The sequence below is a fragment of the Loxodonta africana genome, chromosome 18, assembly GCF_030014295.1.
Source record: "Loxodonta africana isolate mLoxAfr1 chromosome 18, mLoxAfr1.hap2, whole genome shotgun sequence".
Classification (NCBI taxonomy): Eukaryota; Metazoa; Chordata; class Mammalia; order Proboscidea; family Elephantidae; genus Loxodonta; species Loxodonta africana.
The window spans coordinates 14,782,429-14,797,578 of record NC_087359.1 but is presented as its reverse complement, the minus strand read 5'-3'; the positions used below and the strand labels follow the sequence as shown (position 1 = coordinate 14,797,578).

Genomic DNA, 15,150 nt, shown 5'->3' with positions numbered 1-15,150 from the left:
AGATGGCACAGGTGATTCACATGCCTCTGTCACTCGGGGACGCAGGTGCTGCCCATCAAACTGAGGGTTCACTCCCAGCAGCTTCTGTTCCAAGGGCTTCACGTTAAATACAGTCAAGCCACGTCATTTACGGATTCCCTCTGCGTGACCCTGCCTACCCGCTAACACATTATCTACACTCGCGGAGCTTTCGCTCGGACGTGCGGACGTGTGCAGGGTGGCCTGAGATTTGAGTCTCCTGAGGCGCGCGTCCCCAGCTGAGGGAGAACAAGGCGAGACTCTGCCTTCTCATTTCATTCTCACGCTGCAAAAAGGTGTCCCTTGTGCAGCCTAGTCACGTTTTTGTGTTCTTTGTGGGTGATGTCGCTGGTTAATCATGCCCCCAGTGTAGTGCTGAAGGGCTGTCTAGAGTTCCTAAGTGGGAAACGGCTGTGATGGGCCTTATGGAGAAAACACGTGTGTTAGTGCAGCTTCCTTCAAGGCTCTGGGCCTGGGTTCAGTGCTAACGAATCCACGGTATACACTAACTGCCAAATCCTCACACAGAAACACGTCAAACAAGGGTGTGTGTCATTGGGGAAAGAAGACGCTGTGACCAGAGGTTCGCAGCAATCTAGCCCTCTATGTCTCCCGCAGCAACGGCTCTTCTAATCCAGGGTTCGTGGCGACTTTACACAGTGAACCTGTGGGAGCCAGAACTCCACAGGACCGCCTTGTTTTTCCAGGTCTCACAAGTTTTCTGCCTTTGACAGGGCTCAGTCTTACCACTTTCTAGCACTCACTTATTTACTTGTTTTTAATTTTACTGTGTTTTAGGTGGAAGTTTATACAGCAAATTAGTTTCTCGTTCAAAAATGTATACGTGAATTGTTTTGTGACACAAAACATGCTATGTGTCAGCACTCTCCCCCTTTCCCTTCACACCCTCCATTGCTCATTTTAGTGGAAAGTATCTGAGTTTTCCTTCTCTGACAAGTTTCCCCCTTACACAGGTTCTGGCTTTGCAGGTTTTACTGTAGGACACAACGACCTCAGGTAACGGGAATCAACTGTGATTTGTTCAGTCCTCAAAAAGCTCATGAGGGCTCACAGACTAGTATCCCCACCTGCAGGTCCTTTAGAAGCTCCCCACAGGACCACCAGCTGGTGTTAGAACAAGGACACAGAGCCCAGGGCCGCAGAACCCAGTCTGAGTGCAGGCCCACGTGGCTCAAACGCCTGGCTCTTCCAGCCTAAGCCACTGACAATGCAGAGAACCTGGGGACAAGGCCAGGGGAAACATATCGTTCCCTCTCCTGAACTGGTCAGGGGCAGGACAGATAGGGCTCCCTGAGAAGGCATCCCTGACTCCCAGCTCCAGGACAGAGGTGGCTGGTGCATCCTACCTGTCTGTGAGCGGGGTGATGACCAGCCGTGGCGTGTTGCCCAGGTACTCATAGGAATACTGGATCTGGGCATCACAGATGTTAGCAAAGCAGTGTCTCTTTTCTTCATCCCAGCGATGCCGCAGCTGTGACTGCCAGGTGAAGGCCTGAGAACTCTCTACCTGTGCAAACAGCAGGAGCTCTTCTTGTTGGCCAAGTGGAACTCGAGGGCCAGACCCAGCCAGGAAAGGCCAGCTTGCCCCCAGGCCGGTCCCCTGGTCCTTGAGGGACCATCCCTGGCACTTAGCTTCCTCTCCAGGCCCTGCATCCAACCCACATCATTGCCCCTGGCTGAATCTTGCTAAAGGACCAGCACCACCAATTGCACCCTCATCTAACCCTATCCATAGCATGTCAGGGGTGCGTCTACTCGATGGGTGGGGGCACTGATGCTGCCAGCAATGGAGCGGGAAGAAAAGTCCTTTTTGCCACCTCCCCAGAAGTGGATGTAATACGGGCTCAAGTCCTCAGACGCCTGGCCCAGGACTCGATTCCCTGGCCCTCCCTTCCCCCCTCCCCCTGGGACACAGCTGCGCGTACCTTGGCGGTGATCATCTTGGCCACCACGTCTCGAGCATGCACGTCGATGGTACAGATAGTCATGATCTTCATCCTGTCGCCTGGGTTGAGGTTTCCGATGAGCAGAGTGATGAGCGCGTTGAGCTGACTGATCTGTAGGAGGGAGGGCATTTTTACGAGACGTTGTGTGGCATCAGTCACATTGCATTCCATCACCCACTGGATGGCACCTGGGCTGGGCGCCGGGGCCAGGGCAGAGCCAAGATGTGGTGCTCACCCCCAGGGAGTTCAATAATAAGAAAAAGAAAAGAGTTCTCTGTTTCGATCAAAGATTTTGTGGAAGAATCCTGATCAAAAGGGGGAAAATGCAGAACAGAGTTTCAAGTTCTCACAGTAACCAGGCTGTGGATCCATGGAGGCTGAAACTATTGTCCTGAGATAATCCTTAAACCTTAAACCAAAAACATCTCCTGAAGTCGCCTTTAAACCAAATAACAGTTTAGCTTAACTAGTAAAGAATATCTGCCTTGAGCATTGTGCTCTTTTAAAAACTATCTATATGGGATCAAATTGACAATATCAACTAGAAAGATTGGATAAGAAGTTCGAGGGGCAGTGAGTTTATGTTAATAGAGGAGGAACAACTTGGAAAAGGAAGGTGAAAATGGCTGCACAACTCGAAGAATGAAATCAATGTCACCGAATTGTATACCTAGAAATTGTTGAACTGTTGTATGTTTTGGTATATATATGCTCAACAATAAAAAAAAAAAGTTTTCTTGGTGGCCCCAGTGAGGGGGCTGGCTAGGCTGTGGTATAGTTATGTGCCGGAGCTTCATGAAGCTGCTAATAATGACATAATCAAAGATGATAAATATTAAGTAAAAACCAGCTGGCTTCAAAGCTGTACACGTTGTATATTTCTACCTGTAAATAAACTACAACTATACACAAAGGGTCGAAGGCTACTTGACAAATGTTGACAAGGTGGTAGATGATGGGTGGTTTTCCATTCTTTTCTTTTTAAAATTATCTTCAGTTTCTAAATTTATAGCTGAGAATCTTTTGAAAAAGACCCAAGGTAGCATTAGATTATTTCCAGATGTGTGGCACAGAAATGGAAGTTACATATTTCTGCAGATGTTACTCTTTGGTAGACCACCTGGCTACCACCCGTCTGTCAGCGTGTCGTGCTCTGGTGGCTTGCGTGTTGCTATGATGCTGGCAGCACCAGTATTTCAAAAACCAGCAGGGTCACCCATAGTGGGTGGAATTTTCAGACTAAGACTAGGAAGAAAGGCCTGGTGATCTACTTTAGAAAATTAGCCAATGAAACCACAATGGATCACAACAGAATACCGCCCGATATAGTGCTGGAAGATGAGCCCCCTGGGTTGGAGGGCATTCGAAATACACAGCCGCCACAACGATGGACTCGCGCGTGCCAACGATGGTGAAGATGGCGCAGCCCCGGGCAACGTTTTGTTCTGTTGCCCATGGGGTTGCCATGAGTTGGACGGACACATGGAACCACATACCTGTTTTTTGTTGTAATCTTTGATAGCGTTTTCATATCCTTCCTCCAGCCTTGAGAATGCCAGGCCCACCTCGGTCGTCCACCATATCTGGGTGCATGTTAGTGCAATCTGAAAACAGAAAGCCGCCCCCCAAGTCAACTGCACAGTGAGCAATGAATAACTTACGTCCCAGGAGAAAGTTCACATCAATAAATGAAACTGCTCTCCATTGGATCGTGGTCAAGAAGGGGGGCACCGAAACGCAGGGGACACTGCACATCCCATCAGGGCCAGGTTCACCAGCCAGGTATGCTCATCTCAGACCTGGGCCGGGTAATCGAAAATCCACTGCTCCCGTGGCTTCTCCTCGTATGTCACCACGGCCTCCGGGATTTCGTGGCGCAGCGTGGCACACATTCGGTCCAGCACGCGGTTCAGCCAGACTTCCACCTGAGGATGAGAACCACAGGGGCTAACTAGGGCCCTGAGCATACCTAGCTCCAATGATTTACTTTGTTGTGAAAAACAAACAAAAAAACTATTTGTCTTTGTCATCCCAGGGTTAGAAATATCAAGGGTTTTATAACCATTCCAATTGCCATCAAGTTGGCTCCGGCTCATGGTGATCCCAAGTGTGTCAGAGTAGAACTGTGCTCCATACGGTTTTCAATGGCTGATGCTTTGGAAGGAGATTGCCAGGCCTTTCTTCTGAGGTGCCTCTAGGTGGGCTTGAGCCTTCAAACCTTTGGCTGACAGCTGAGCGCCTTCACCGCTTGTACTGCCCAAGGACTCCAAAGGTTTTTACAGAGTGGTAAAAAGACCTATTTTAAAAATGTAGTCGGCAAGCCCAGCGACAAACCCGGCAAAACTTGTTTCATGGCGTATTTGTGTACGTATGCAACTTCTAGGCAAAGCAAGGGGGAATCCAGATAAAGATCTAGAAGAAAAGACAAGCTAACTGTGCCTCCCGCCCGCAAGCCATTGCTGATGTCTGGAGGCGTGGCGCCTGGGTCCCCTCTGGTCCCTGAGGGATTCTGGCTGACCACATCTCCATGCCCCCTCAGGGGACAGCTGGACCGAGGGGTAAGGCCAGGTGGCAATGGCACCATGATGCTTTCTTATGGTGGCAAAATATCCACAACATCAAAGCTGCCATCTTAACCATTTTTACGTGTACAATTCACGGCATTAATGACATCCACAATGTTGTACAACCATCCCCGCTATGGAGCTCCAAAGTTTTTCAAGACCCCAAAGAGAAGCTCTGTACCCACCTCCCTACCTTCCAGCCCCTGGTAACTGCTCATACCCCACACAGAGAACCTCTGCACCCATCTCCCTGCCCTCCAGCTCCTGGTAACCACTCACACCCCACACAGAACCTCTGTACCCCACCTCCCCACCTTCCACCTCCTGGTAACAACTCATACCCCACACAGAACCTCTGCACCTATCTCCCTGCCTTCCAGCACGTGGTAACCACTCATACTCCACACAGAGAGCCTCTGCACCCATCTCCCTGCCTTCCAGCTCCTGGTAACAACTCATACCCCACACAGAACCTCTGTACCCATCTCCCTGCCTTCCAGCCCCTGGTAACCACTCATTTACTCTGTCTTTATACGCTTGCCTATTCTAGACATTCCCTGGGAGTGGGGCTGCACAGTGTTTGTCCTTCTGTGTCTGGCTTCTTCCACTCAGCACAATGTTTTCAAGGCTCATCCATATCATAGCACGTGTCAGGGCTTCATTCCTCTTTATGGCTGAGTACTATTCCATTGTACGGATGGGCCACATTTTGGTTATCTACTCATCTGTTCATGGACCCTTGGGTTGTTTCCACCTTTTGGTTACCAAGAATAGTACCTAAATGAACACTGGTAGACAGGTATCTGGGTCCCTGCTTTCAAGACTTTTAGGTCAACATGATTTTTGCTACCATCTTGTCGTCCAAGAACCTCACACTGGACCAACTTGTTGTCAAGCCTTGTTTCTGTTTTAAAATACAAACTCTCACCTTAACCGCTACTAGGGGTTGAGGGTAGAGGGGAGCTCAAACAGGATAATTGGGTGGACTTTTCTTCTTAACTGCAAACACGGTACGGGCACACCTTGCTTTACTTCATGGCTACGTTTGTAAGCAGTTAAGCAAGGGCAGCTAGCCTGAACTGTGGTTAGTGGGTCTTACTGCTGCCCCGCCAGCCCCATCCGTATAGAACAAGCCAGGCTCTGTGGTTCAAGTTTTGGAAGCTAGAGTTTGGTTGCCTGAGATTTTTTTCCGGCTAATTTACGTTCTAATTATATTTTGCTTCGGCTAATATCAAAGCCGTTTCTGCTGCTTGATTGTTAGCTGGGCAGAGAGATGGAGATGGGGGACACCAGAAGTCCACTGACAGCAGCAGGAGCCTGCCCGCGCTCAGGGCCACCTGCCTGCTGGGGAAGCTGGAATAGGGGCAGGTGACCTGCCGTAATGAGGCCGCTGGGAATCTACCAAAGCTGGAACACCAAGCATTTTCAACAGCTATTAGAACCTGGCAGTTCAGACGTGTGTGGCCCCTTCAAAGCAGTTCCCTTGGCAAGCTCTAAAGAAGATTCAGTGACGTTAGCATTGTTTCTATGACTCATTTGTCAGTTTGTCGTACTGCGGTGGCTTGTGTGCTGCGGGGATGCTGGGAGCTATGCCACTGGCATTTCTTCCACCAACGCGGTGGACGGGTTTCAGCAGAGCTTCTAGACTCAGACAGACTAGGAAGAAAGGCCTGGAGAACTACTTCTGAAAATTGGCCATTGAAAACCCTATGGATCGCTGTTCTACTCTGACACACATGTAGTATGGGGGTCGCCACGAGTCAGGGTCAGCTTGATTGTGACTGGTTAGGGGCGGGTGGGAGGGAGAGGTGAAGAGGGAGTCATTGCTTAGGTGGCACTGAGCTTCTGTTTGTGGTAGTTGTTGAGTGCCGTCAAGTTGCTTCCAACTCATAGTGATTCCACGTGACAGAGCAGAACTGCCCCACAGGGTTTCTTGGCTGCAACCTTTAGGGTGATAGAAAAATTTGGCAACGGGTCACGGTGATGGTTGAATGACAAGGTCACTAAATTGCACGTGTGGAGAATGCTGAAATGGCACGAAGTTTTTTCCATCTATTTTTATCACATTCAGGAAAGAAGCCCTTTAAATGTTTGATCCGGGGTCGGGGGCGGGGGGCAGAGGGAGGAGAGGACCCTGACTTACCTGCCCCGAGAGGTCGCACTCTTGGTCAAAGTCCACGTATTCGTCCTCCTTGCTGTACATGCCCAGGCCCAATTTGAGGGGCTTCCCCTGGGCGTCCAGCCGGAACTTCAGTTTGCACAGGCTGTCGAAGAGCTTCGACAGGTGGCGGCTGACCTGGGGGTGGCGGCGGGGCGGGGGAGACCACCGGAGTTCAGAGATCTACACCGAAGGCTCGGGCCTCCCGGGGCAGTTTTGAGCATCTCTCTCTCTCTTTTGGAGTATACTCCCCATCAAGGAGCCCTGGTTGTTCGGCTGCTAACCAAGAGGTTGACGCAACCCACCAGGGGCTCCATGAGAGAAAGACCTGGCCATCTGCTCCTGTAAAGACTACAGCCTAGAAAACCCTATGAGGCAGTTCTACTCTGTCACATGAGTCGGAATCAACTCAATGGCACCCAACAACAATAACATACTCCCCCCATCTTTGGTCAACGTTAACTAAAGCCAGCTTAACCTACAAAAGGCAACAGTGAAGACAGCGCTGAGGCCAGACACAGAGGCTGGGCCAGCACTTCAGAGACAAATGCATGTTCTAGAAGATTCCTTTTCCTGTAGAACGTTCTGGCCCAGTTTTCCCAAGTCGGACACTCAGATCCTAACTGCAGGCCACCCTGGGGGGCTCCTGCTTGTGTTTCCCATAACTCTACGATAAGAATACAATACAATCTTCTCGCCCTGAGCTTCTGTTTACCAAAAAAACCAAACCTGCTCCCATTGAGTTGATTCCTACTCATAGTGACCCTACAGGACAGGGTAAAACCGCCCTATAGTGTTTCCAAGGAGTGCCTTGTGCATTCGAACTGCCGACCTTTTTTTTTTTTTTTTTAACTTTTATTGTGCTTTAAGTGAATGTCTACAAATCAAGTCGGTCTCTCATACAAGAATTTACACACACATTGTTATGTGACCCTGGTTGTTCTCCCTATAACGTGACAACACACGCCTCCTTTCGACCCTGGATTTCCTGTGTCCATTCAGCCAGCTCCTGTCCCCCTCTGCCTTCTCATCTCTCCTCCAGACAGGAGCTGCCCACATAGTCTCATGTGTCTACTTGATCCAAGAAGCTCACTCCTCACCAGTATCATTTTCTGTCCTATAGTCCAGTCTAATCCCTGTCTGAAGATTTTACTGCCGAACTTTTAGTTAGCAGCCATAGCACTTAACCACTACGCCACCAGGGTTTCCAAGCTTCTCTTTAGGGTGATGGAAATATCCAGGAATGGTTTATTGTGAAGGCTGAACAAATGAACATAATTAACGCCACTGAACTGTCATGTGAGATGGCTGAATGGCAAATGTATGATACTTATGTATTTGCCACAATATCGAAAACGTAGAGGGAAGGTAACCCTTTTCTTTTACAAAAGGGCCTGCAGGAGACTCCCCGCACTGGCTGAGACTTCCTGCCCTCACCCCTGGGCCCCTGACTTATGCGGGGAAGAGGAGGACCACCCAGTAAGTGGGCGTGTCCTTTACAAGCAGCATCTCCTGAAGACCCTGGGGTCTATACCCATTCGACAGATGTGGAAAATGAAGCCCAGGGAGGTGGTGTGTTTGCCCCCGGCCACACCGGCTGCAGTCTGGAGTCTTCCTTCCTGTCATGGCCTGGGTCCCTGGGCAGTTTCTGGTGGGAGGGCCCGGTGGAGATGACACAGGGACGGACATTCATGGGCACCCCACCTTCACCCCAGGCAGACTCGGTGCAGGCGCTAGAACGGGCCACTGGAGTCTGAGGTCAGGGTCAGTGTCAGCTTTTCCTGAGGTCCCCCTGGGCCGCCTACCTCCATGGGGTCATTTCCTGGGGTCCCTCTGGCCGCCTACCTCCACGCGTTCATTACCTGGGGTCTCCCGGGCCGCCTACCTCCACGGGGTTGTTTCCTGGGGTCCCCCGGGCTGCCTACCTCCACAGGGTCATTCCCGTTGGAGAGGATGTCCAGGAGGTCGGCCGAGGACACGAAGTAGAACCTGGGGAAAGCCAGCCTCTTCGTCTCCAAGTACTCCGCCAACGCCTTCTCACACACTGCCAAGCTGGGTGGGAGGAAGGAAAAGAGGCTGTTGAGTCACAGTCTAAAGAGCGTCGTCTGCAGCCCACCCCGTGAGCTCACTGAACTGACGGCCCTGGAGACCCCAGCCTGTTATTCACCAAAAGCAGCCATCGCCGTCGAGCTGACCCTGACGCTTGGCAACCCCACGTGCGTCGGAGCAGAACTGTGCTCCAGGGTTTTCAGTGGGTGACTGTGTGGAAGGAGATCTCCGGGGCTTTCTCCTGAGGCGCTTCTGGGTACAGCTCCAACTTTAGGTCGGCAGCCAAGTATGGTAACCGTTTGCGTCACCTAGGGACTCCCTGTTATTCACATCCCCAGTTTAATTCAGAACGTATGGCAGGGTGCTCTCGTTCCTTTGCTACCCTCTGACCTTGGGGGGCACCCCCAGGACGAAGGGTGTTGATTAATCGTTGTTCAGCCTGTGGGTGCGTGGATGGTGTGTGGCTGGACGGGGCTGGGGAGCACGTGCTTTCAGGGAAGGGAAGGGTACCAGTGGATGAATTTGCAGGCCCCACAGACTTGGGCTCCCGATACAGTGACATCCCTCGTCTGGTGGACATGAGGACCCACCTCTTCTTTAGATTCTCAAGTTTGTCGTAGAGACCCGGCTTGTTCGTGGCTTCCACCACATTGGGCGTTTTCACGGCATCTGCCATCAAGACCTGGGAAGAGAAAGGGGTGAGCAGAGTGCTAGGAGCCCCGTTTGCCCCATGCAGCCGTTCCTGGTGATGCCCCGGGCGGGGCGGGGAGGGGGAAGGGGCTGTGCCCACCTTGAATTCCAGGTCGATGGTGTCAAAGCGCTTGGAGTCCTCGGGCAGCTGGGCGCGGATGTCCTCGGAGCCGATGAAGATGCTCTCCAGGTGGCTCCAGGTCCTCTGGACCTCGAACCAGATGGAGATGACCGAATCGGCTGTGGACAGCTTCTGCTGCCAGCTCGTCACCTCCTTCAGGAAGTGGGACAGGTACTTGGACATCATCAGGTTCTGTAGCTGCACCTGGTTGTCCTCCAGCGTCTCCACCAGCACCTCGTCCGACTTGAGCATCATGGTGCCCGTGCGTGGGTGTGGCTCGTGCTCAAACTCCATGGTTGACCAGGTGCTGTCCAGGGCTTTCAGCACCTGTCAGGGACACAGGGGCAGAGATCCCGTCACCAGGCCATCTGAGGCACGGAGCTCGTGTGGGGCCTGAGTTTCCTCGGTCATTGGAATGAAGTTCCCCTTCACCAAAGCCAAAATGCATAGCAGCACAGAAGCCAAAAGATGGAGACACACTACATGTCCATCAGCTGACGAGCAGACAAACAAAACACACTACGTCCATACGACCCACTGTTACTTGGGGATACACGCCACAACACGATGAACCTTGACCGCATCCTAAGTGAAAAAAGCCAGACACCAAAGGCCACATAATGCATGACTCCACTACACAAAATGTCTGGAACAGGCAAATCCGTGGAGACAGAAAGCAGATTAGTGGTTACCCCAGGGCTGGGGGGCAGTGGGGTATCAGGGGTGATAGCTAAAGGGTACGGGGTGTCTTTTTGAAGGGATGAAAATGTTCTAAAATCAACTGTGGTGACAGTTGCCGAACTCTGTAAATATGCTAAAAAAAAAAAAAACCTACTGAATTGTACCCTTTAAATGACTAATTGTATGATATGTGAATTGTATGTCCATAAAGCTGTTACAAGAAAGCCAAAATATGACAGTTCAAACTCACAACACAGTAATGTGAGGAGAGAGATCTGAATTGCAAAAGGATGCTTCCAGAATTTTCTGGTATGCTGGAGCTGACCCAGCCTGACCCGTCTGGCTCACCGACAACTCTAGGTGTGGCTGAGGGTCACCCTTCCTCCCCCTTCTCCGTCTCCTTCAGCCTCTTTTCTGCAGGCAAAGCCCAGGCCAGGGAGTCACCTGAAGAGGCAGGTGGAGATGCTCACAGAAGGGAAGCAGAGCCCTGACTGTCCTGTTTCATTATTAAGTGTGTGCATGTAAACGTACACTGACTGTGGATTCAAGTCAAATGAAATCCTTGACAACGTCAATCTTTTCTCTTTTTACAGTGACGCTGCTTATTGGTCCAGTTGGGAGGATTTTTGTTTTCTTTAGGTTGAGGTATAAACCACAATCAACGCTCACGGAAGAGGGAGTCAGGAAATCAAATGACATATAAACAAACAAACAAAAAAACCCAAACCCAGTGCCATCGAGTCAGTTCCAACTCGTAGCGACCCTATAGGACAGAGTAGAACTGCCCCACAGAGCTTCCAAGGAGCACCTGGCGGATTCAAACTGCTGACCCTTTGGTTAGCAGCCGTAGCACTTAACCACTTCACCACCAGGGTTTCCCAAATGATATACAGCATTGGGCAAATATGCTGCAAAAGACCTCTTTCAAGTGTTAAAAAGCAAAGATATCACTGTGAGGGCTAAGGTGCCCCTGACCCAAGCCACAGTATTTTCTGTCACCTCATATGCATACGAAAGCTGGACAATGAATGAGGAAGACCGAAGAAGAACTGATGCCTTCAGATTGTGGTGTTGCTGAGGGATATTGAATATACTATGGACTACCAGGAGACCAAACAAATCTATCTCGGAAGAAGTACAGCCAGAGCGCTCTTTGGAAGTGAGTATGGTGAGACTTTTTGTCTCACGTATTTTGGACATGCTTTTATCAGAAGGGACCAGTCCCTGGAGAAAGACATCATGCTTAGTAGAGGGTCAGCAAAAAAGAAGATGACCCTCCGTGAGATGGACTGACACAGTGGCTGCAACAGTGGACTCGAACGTGGCAACGACTGTGAGGATGGCACAGGACCGGGCAGTGTTTCATTCTGTTGTACATAGGGTCGCTGTGAGTTGGAACCCACTCCACGGCACCTAGCGACAACAGGCACGTAAATACACAGGTAACCAAACACTCGCCCATTCGGCAGTCTTCACGCGTACGGGTCAGTGACATCAAATATGTTCATCATGCTATTCACCCACCACCACCAACGCGTCTCCAATTTTTCCATCGCCTTTCACAGAACTGCAGTGTTGTGGGAGTGCGGTTTGTTTATTTTTTACGTTTTACTGGGGTGGTGAAAATACTTATACTAAAACACACGCCATCTCTACATTCCGAGAGGTACAATTCAGCGACACTGACTGCATTCTTCACGGTGTGCCGCCATTCTCACGATCCTTTTCCCAAATCATTCCACCACCGTTAACATCACCTCAGTGCTCCCTGAGCAAAGACTCCCGGGAGCAGCTTATCTTCAAGTGTACAGGCTACTGCACGCAGAGAGAGAGAGAGCTACAGCCGGGAATCCAATTTTCCTTTTTATAATAAATCCAGAAACTATTTTGCAAGGTCTCTGCAACACGCTGGCTAAGAGAAGACTCGCTCTACTTTCCCCTAGTCTTAAGTGGCCACAGGGCCCCATGGAAAACGAGATGTCACAAGACGCTGAGCCTCTGGGTCAGCTTCAGGGCCACCCGCACAAAGTAAGTGTTGCCGTCAAGGTTACCTTTTCCATCCCAGACTCCTTCACGGCCTTGTCCACGATGTTGCGGACCTCGTCCTCATACTTGTGTAGATTCAGCTGGAGCAGATCTGCCAAGGTTGTCTCGTCCGACATGTCAAATTTCACCTAGGTGGTGGGGGGAGAAGACATTTTGCATGTGAGGTTATTTGTACTCAGTCAGTGGGTTTCTTTGTCCTTGTGGAGAAGCAGCCTTTAGTCCCAGGGTGGTGTGAACGTTTAATGCATTTAGCTGTTAACTGAAAGGTCAGAGGTTTGAGTCTACCCAAAGGTGCCTTGGAAGAAAGGCCTGGCAACCTAATTCTGAAAAATCAGCCACTGAAAACCCCACAGAGCACAGTCCTACCCTGACATGCACGGGGTCGCCGTGAGTGGGAGTCGACTTGATGCACCTGGTAATTGGTTTAGGAAAGGGGCAGTGCTGGCTCAGCGGTAGAATTCTCGCCTTCCAAGCAGGAGACCCAGGTTTAATTCCTGGTCAGTGCACCTCGTGCACAGCCACCACCCATCTGTCAGTGGAAGCTTGAGTGATACCAAGATGCTGAACAGGTTTCAGGAGAACTTCTGGACTAAGACAGACAAGGAAGAAATGGCTGGTGATCTACTTCCAAAAACCAGCCACTAAAACCCTGTGGGTCATGACGATCTAATTCCATTGTGCTTGGGGTCGCCACGAAGTCAGGGGCTGACTCGACAGCAGCTAACGAGGTTTTTTTTCGGGGGCCATGGGCTGTACCTTCTTTTTGGAGCACGTTGCTCATGAATCCTGAATGTGTTCTCTGCTCCACCAAACCCTTCTCCCCGAAGTTCCCCCACCTGCTGGCCCCCACTGTCACCACCAGCCCTGCCCAGCTCTCTGCTTATCTTACATTCCCTTATCCCAAGACCAAGGCCAAAATCCAAGTCCTCCTGGACTCTCTTCTGCTCATGCCTCCCTGTGGCTGTGGCTCCTCCTCTAACCTCTTAGACCCCTCCTCATACCCCTCACATGCTAGCACAGACTGTTCTTTCCTTGCTTCCCTGTGTTTACTGTCTCTGCATCCTTGGGAGCTAGGTGGGGTCTCTGTGAGTAGCTGAGGGTTCCTGTTGTCCTTTGGTGGGTGTCAAGGCCAGTACCCGGCACTAGGAGATGGCCCCAGGAAAGTCGGGCGCTTGGACTCAACCCTCCTGAGGCGCATGGAGGCCACAAAGGACCTGTTTATCCCCCCAAACTCCTTGAGCCCTGGGGACATTCAACCTACAACCAGGACCGGCTACTTAATCTGAGGGGCCCGGTGCAAAGTGAAAACGACGGCCCCCTTGTTCAAAAATTATGGACAATTTCAAGATGGTGACAGCAGTGCACGACTCCAAGTGTGGAATGAGCCCCACACCATGGCTTCATCAGCGTCGAGCCTGAGCATGGCTGCCATCCAGCTGGGGCCAGCTGCCGGGGCTGCCACCCCCACCCTGCCAGGCCAGCAGTACCTGGGTGGCCATCATGAGCTGCTGCCAGTGGCGGTCCCGAATGGCGGGGTTCTGCAGCTCGCTCACGGCACGCAGGGACGTGATCATGTTCTTCACGGTGTTGTCGAGCCCCACAAAGGCGTCCCAGGCCTTCATCTCCTTGTCCAGAGACCTCACGTCCTTGGCAAACTTCTTGCAGTCTATGTCCATCTGCTCCACGTTGATGTTCTTCCACTTGGTGGTCTTCCAGTTGTCGATGCTGGTGTTGACCTGAGAAGGAAAGGCCTGTTCCCCTGCGGCACGTGTCGGAGAGGAGCCACAGAGACATCTGCCTTCCCTTACTGTAATTGCTCTTAAGGAACAAAGGCCAGGGAGGGAGATTTAGAACCAATAATGGAGCTCAGTAAAGTGGCTGGATACAGAGGAAAAAAAATCAATAGCCCTATCACTAGCCATGAATTAGCAGTTAAAAGATATTTTGGCAAAACACTGTGATTGGCCCTGATACCATTCACCAGGGCCAAGTTCTCTTCTGCTTCTGGCCTGGACACAGAAGTTGTCTTTGTCAATGGGATATGAGGGACACCTGTCACTTCCGGGTAGCATTTAATCGACAGTGCTTGGCTCAGCGTTCTCTATCCCGCTTTGGCAATTATGGAAGTGTCCCTTGATACACAGGTGTCGTAAGAGCCAAATCGCCTGGGATGCTGAACCAACCTGGGCGGACTGCTGCCTGGGGCTGCTTGGAACTAGTGTGTGGACTTTGTATAAACGAGAAACATGCTGGATTGAGTGGTATTCCCACAGATTGAAAAAAGAAAGGGAAGATGGGAGAAAGAATGAGAGGAGGAGGGAGAGGATGGAGGAGGAGGAAGCGAAGAGGCAGGAGAGGAAAGCGGCAGGCAGAGGGAGAGAACGCCCACGCACAGAGAACAAGATACACAGAGGTGCTTTTGCGGCGTGGCCCCATCCCAGGGTCTCTCAGGTGCCTCCACCAAAGACCAGGACACTGATGGCTTGTGTTTTACAACTGAAGGGTCAGGGAGCACCGGCACCTGGTACCTTGGTGCGGCCACATGTCCTGCCCGGCCCCCTGCCTGCTGGGGAGCTGAGTGCTGCAGGGCATGCAAGGGACGGGCTTGCCATTGCCCTCACCATGACAACCATGTCCCAGAGCTCCTTCAGCAGGCGGACTTCCTTGTGGCAGGCTTTGAGCTGCTTGTAGTCGGGGACCGTGACCTCAAAGAGGCTCCCGGACTTGGACAGTGCCTCCATGATGGCCTCCATGGCTGCGATGCTCTTCTGTTGCTGGGGGGACAGGCAGGGGCAAGGGGCAGAGTGGACATGGTGCAAGCCATGTGGGATGCCGGGTGGGGGCAGTGGCCAGGAG

The 15,150-nt window shown here is 51.4% G+C and overlaps 1 protein-coding gene across 1 annotated transcript in view; it reads right to left on the bottom strand.

Moving 5' to 3' along the window:
- DNAH17 (dynein axonemal heavy chain 17) overlaps positions 1-15,150 on the bottom strand; it is a 115,124-nt gene that overhangs the window by 65,739 nt on the left and 34,235 nt on the right. The window contains exons 24-34 of the mRNA XM_064270638.1: positions 14,916-15,068; positions 13,782-14,030; positions 12,300-12,422; positions 9,547-9,894; positions 9,347-9,438; positions 8,633-8,759; positions 6,693-6,845; positions 3,785-3,910; positions 3,482-3,589; positions 1,965-2,096; positions 1,386-1,546 (exon numbers count right to left, since the gene is read on the bottom strand). Coding sequence (XP_064126708.1) covers positions 1,386-1,546; positions 1,965-2,096; positions 3,482-3,589; positions 3,785-3,910; positions 6,693-6,845; positions 8,633-8,759; positions 9,347-9,438; positions 9,547-9,894; positions 12,300-12,422; positions 13,782-14,030; positions 14,916-15,068 — 1,772 coding nt within the window. The remainder of the gene's footprint in view (positions 1-1,385; positions 1,547-1,964; positions 2,097-3,481; positions 3,590-3,784; positions 3,911-6,692; positions 6,846-8,632; positions 8,760-9,346; positions 9,439-9,546; positions 9,895-12,299; positions 12,423-13,781; positions 14,031-14,915; positions 15,069-15,150) is intronic.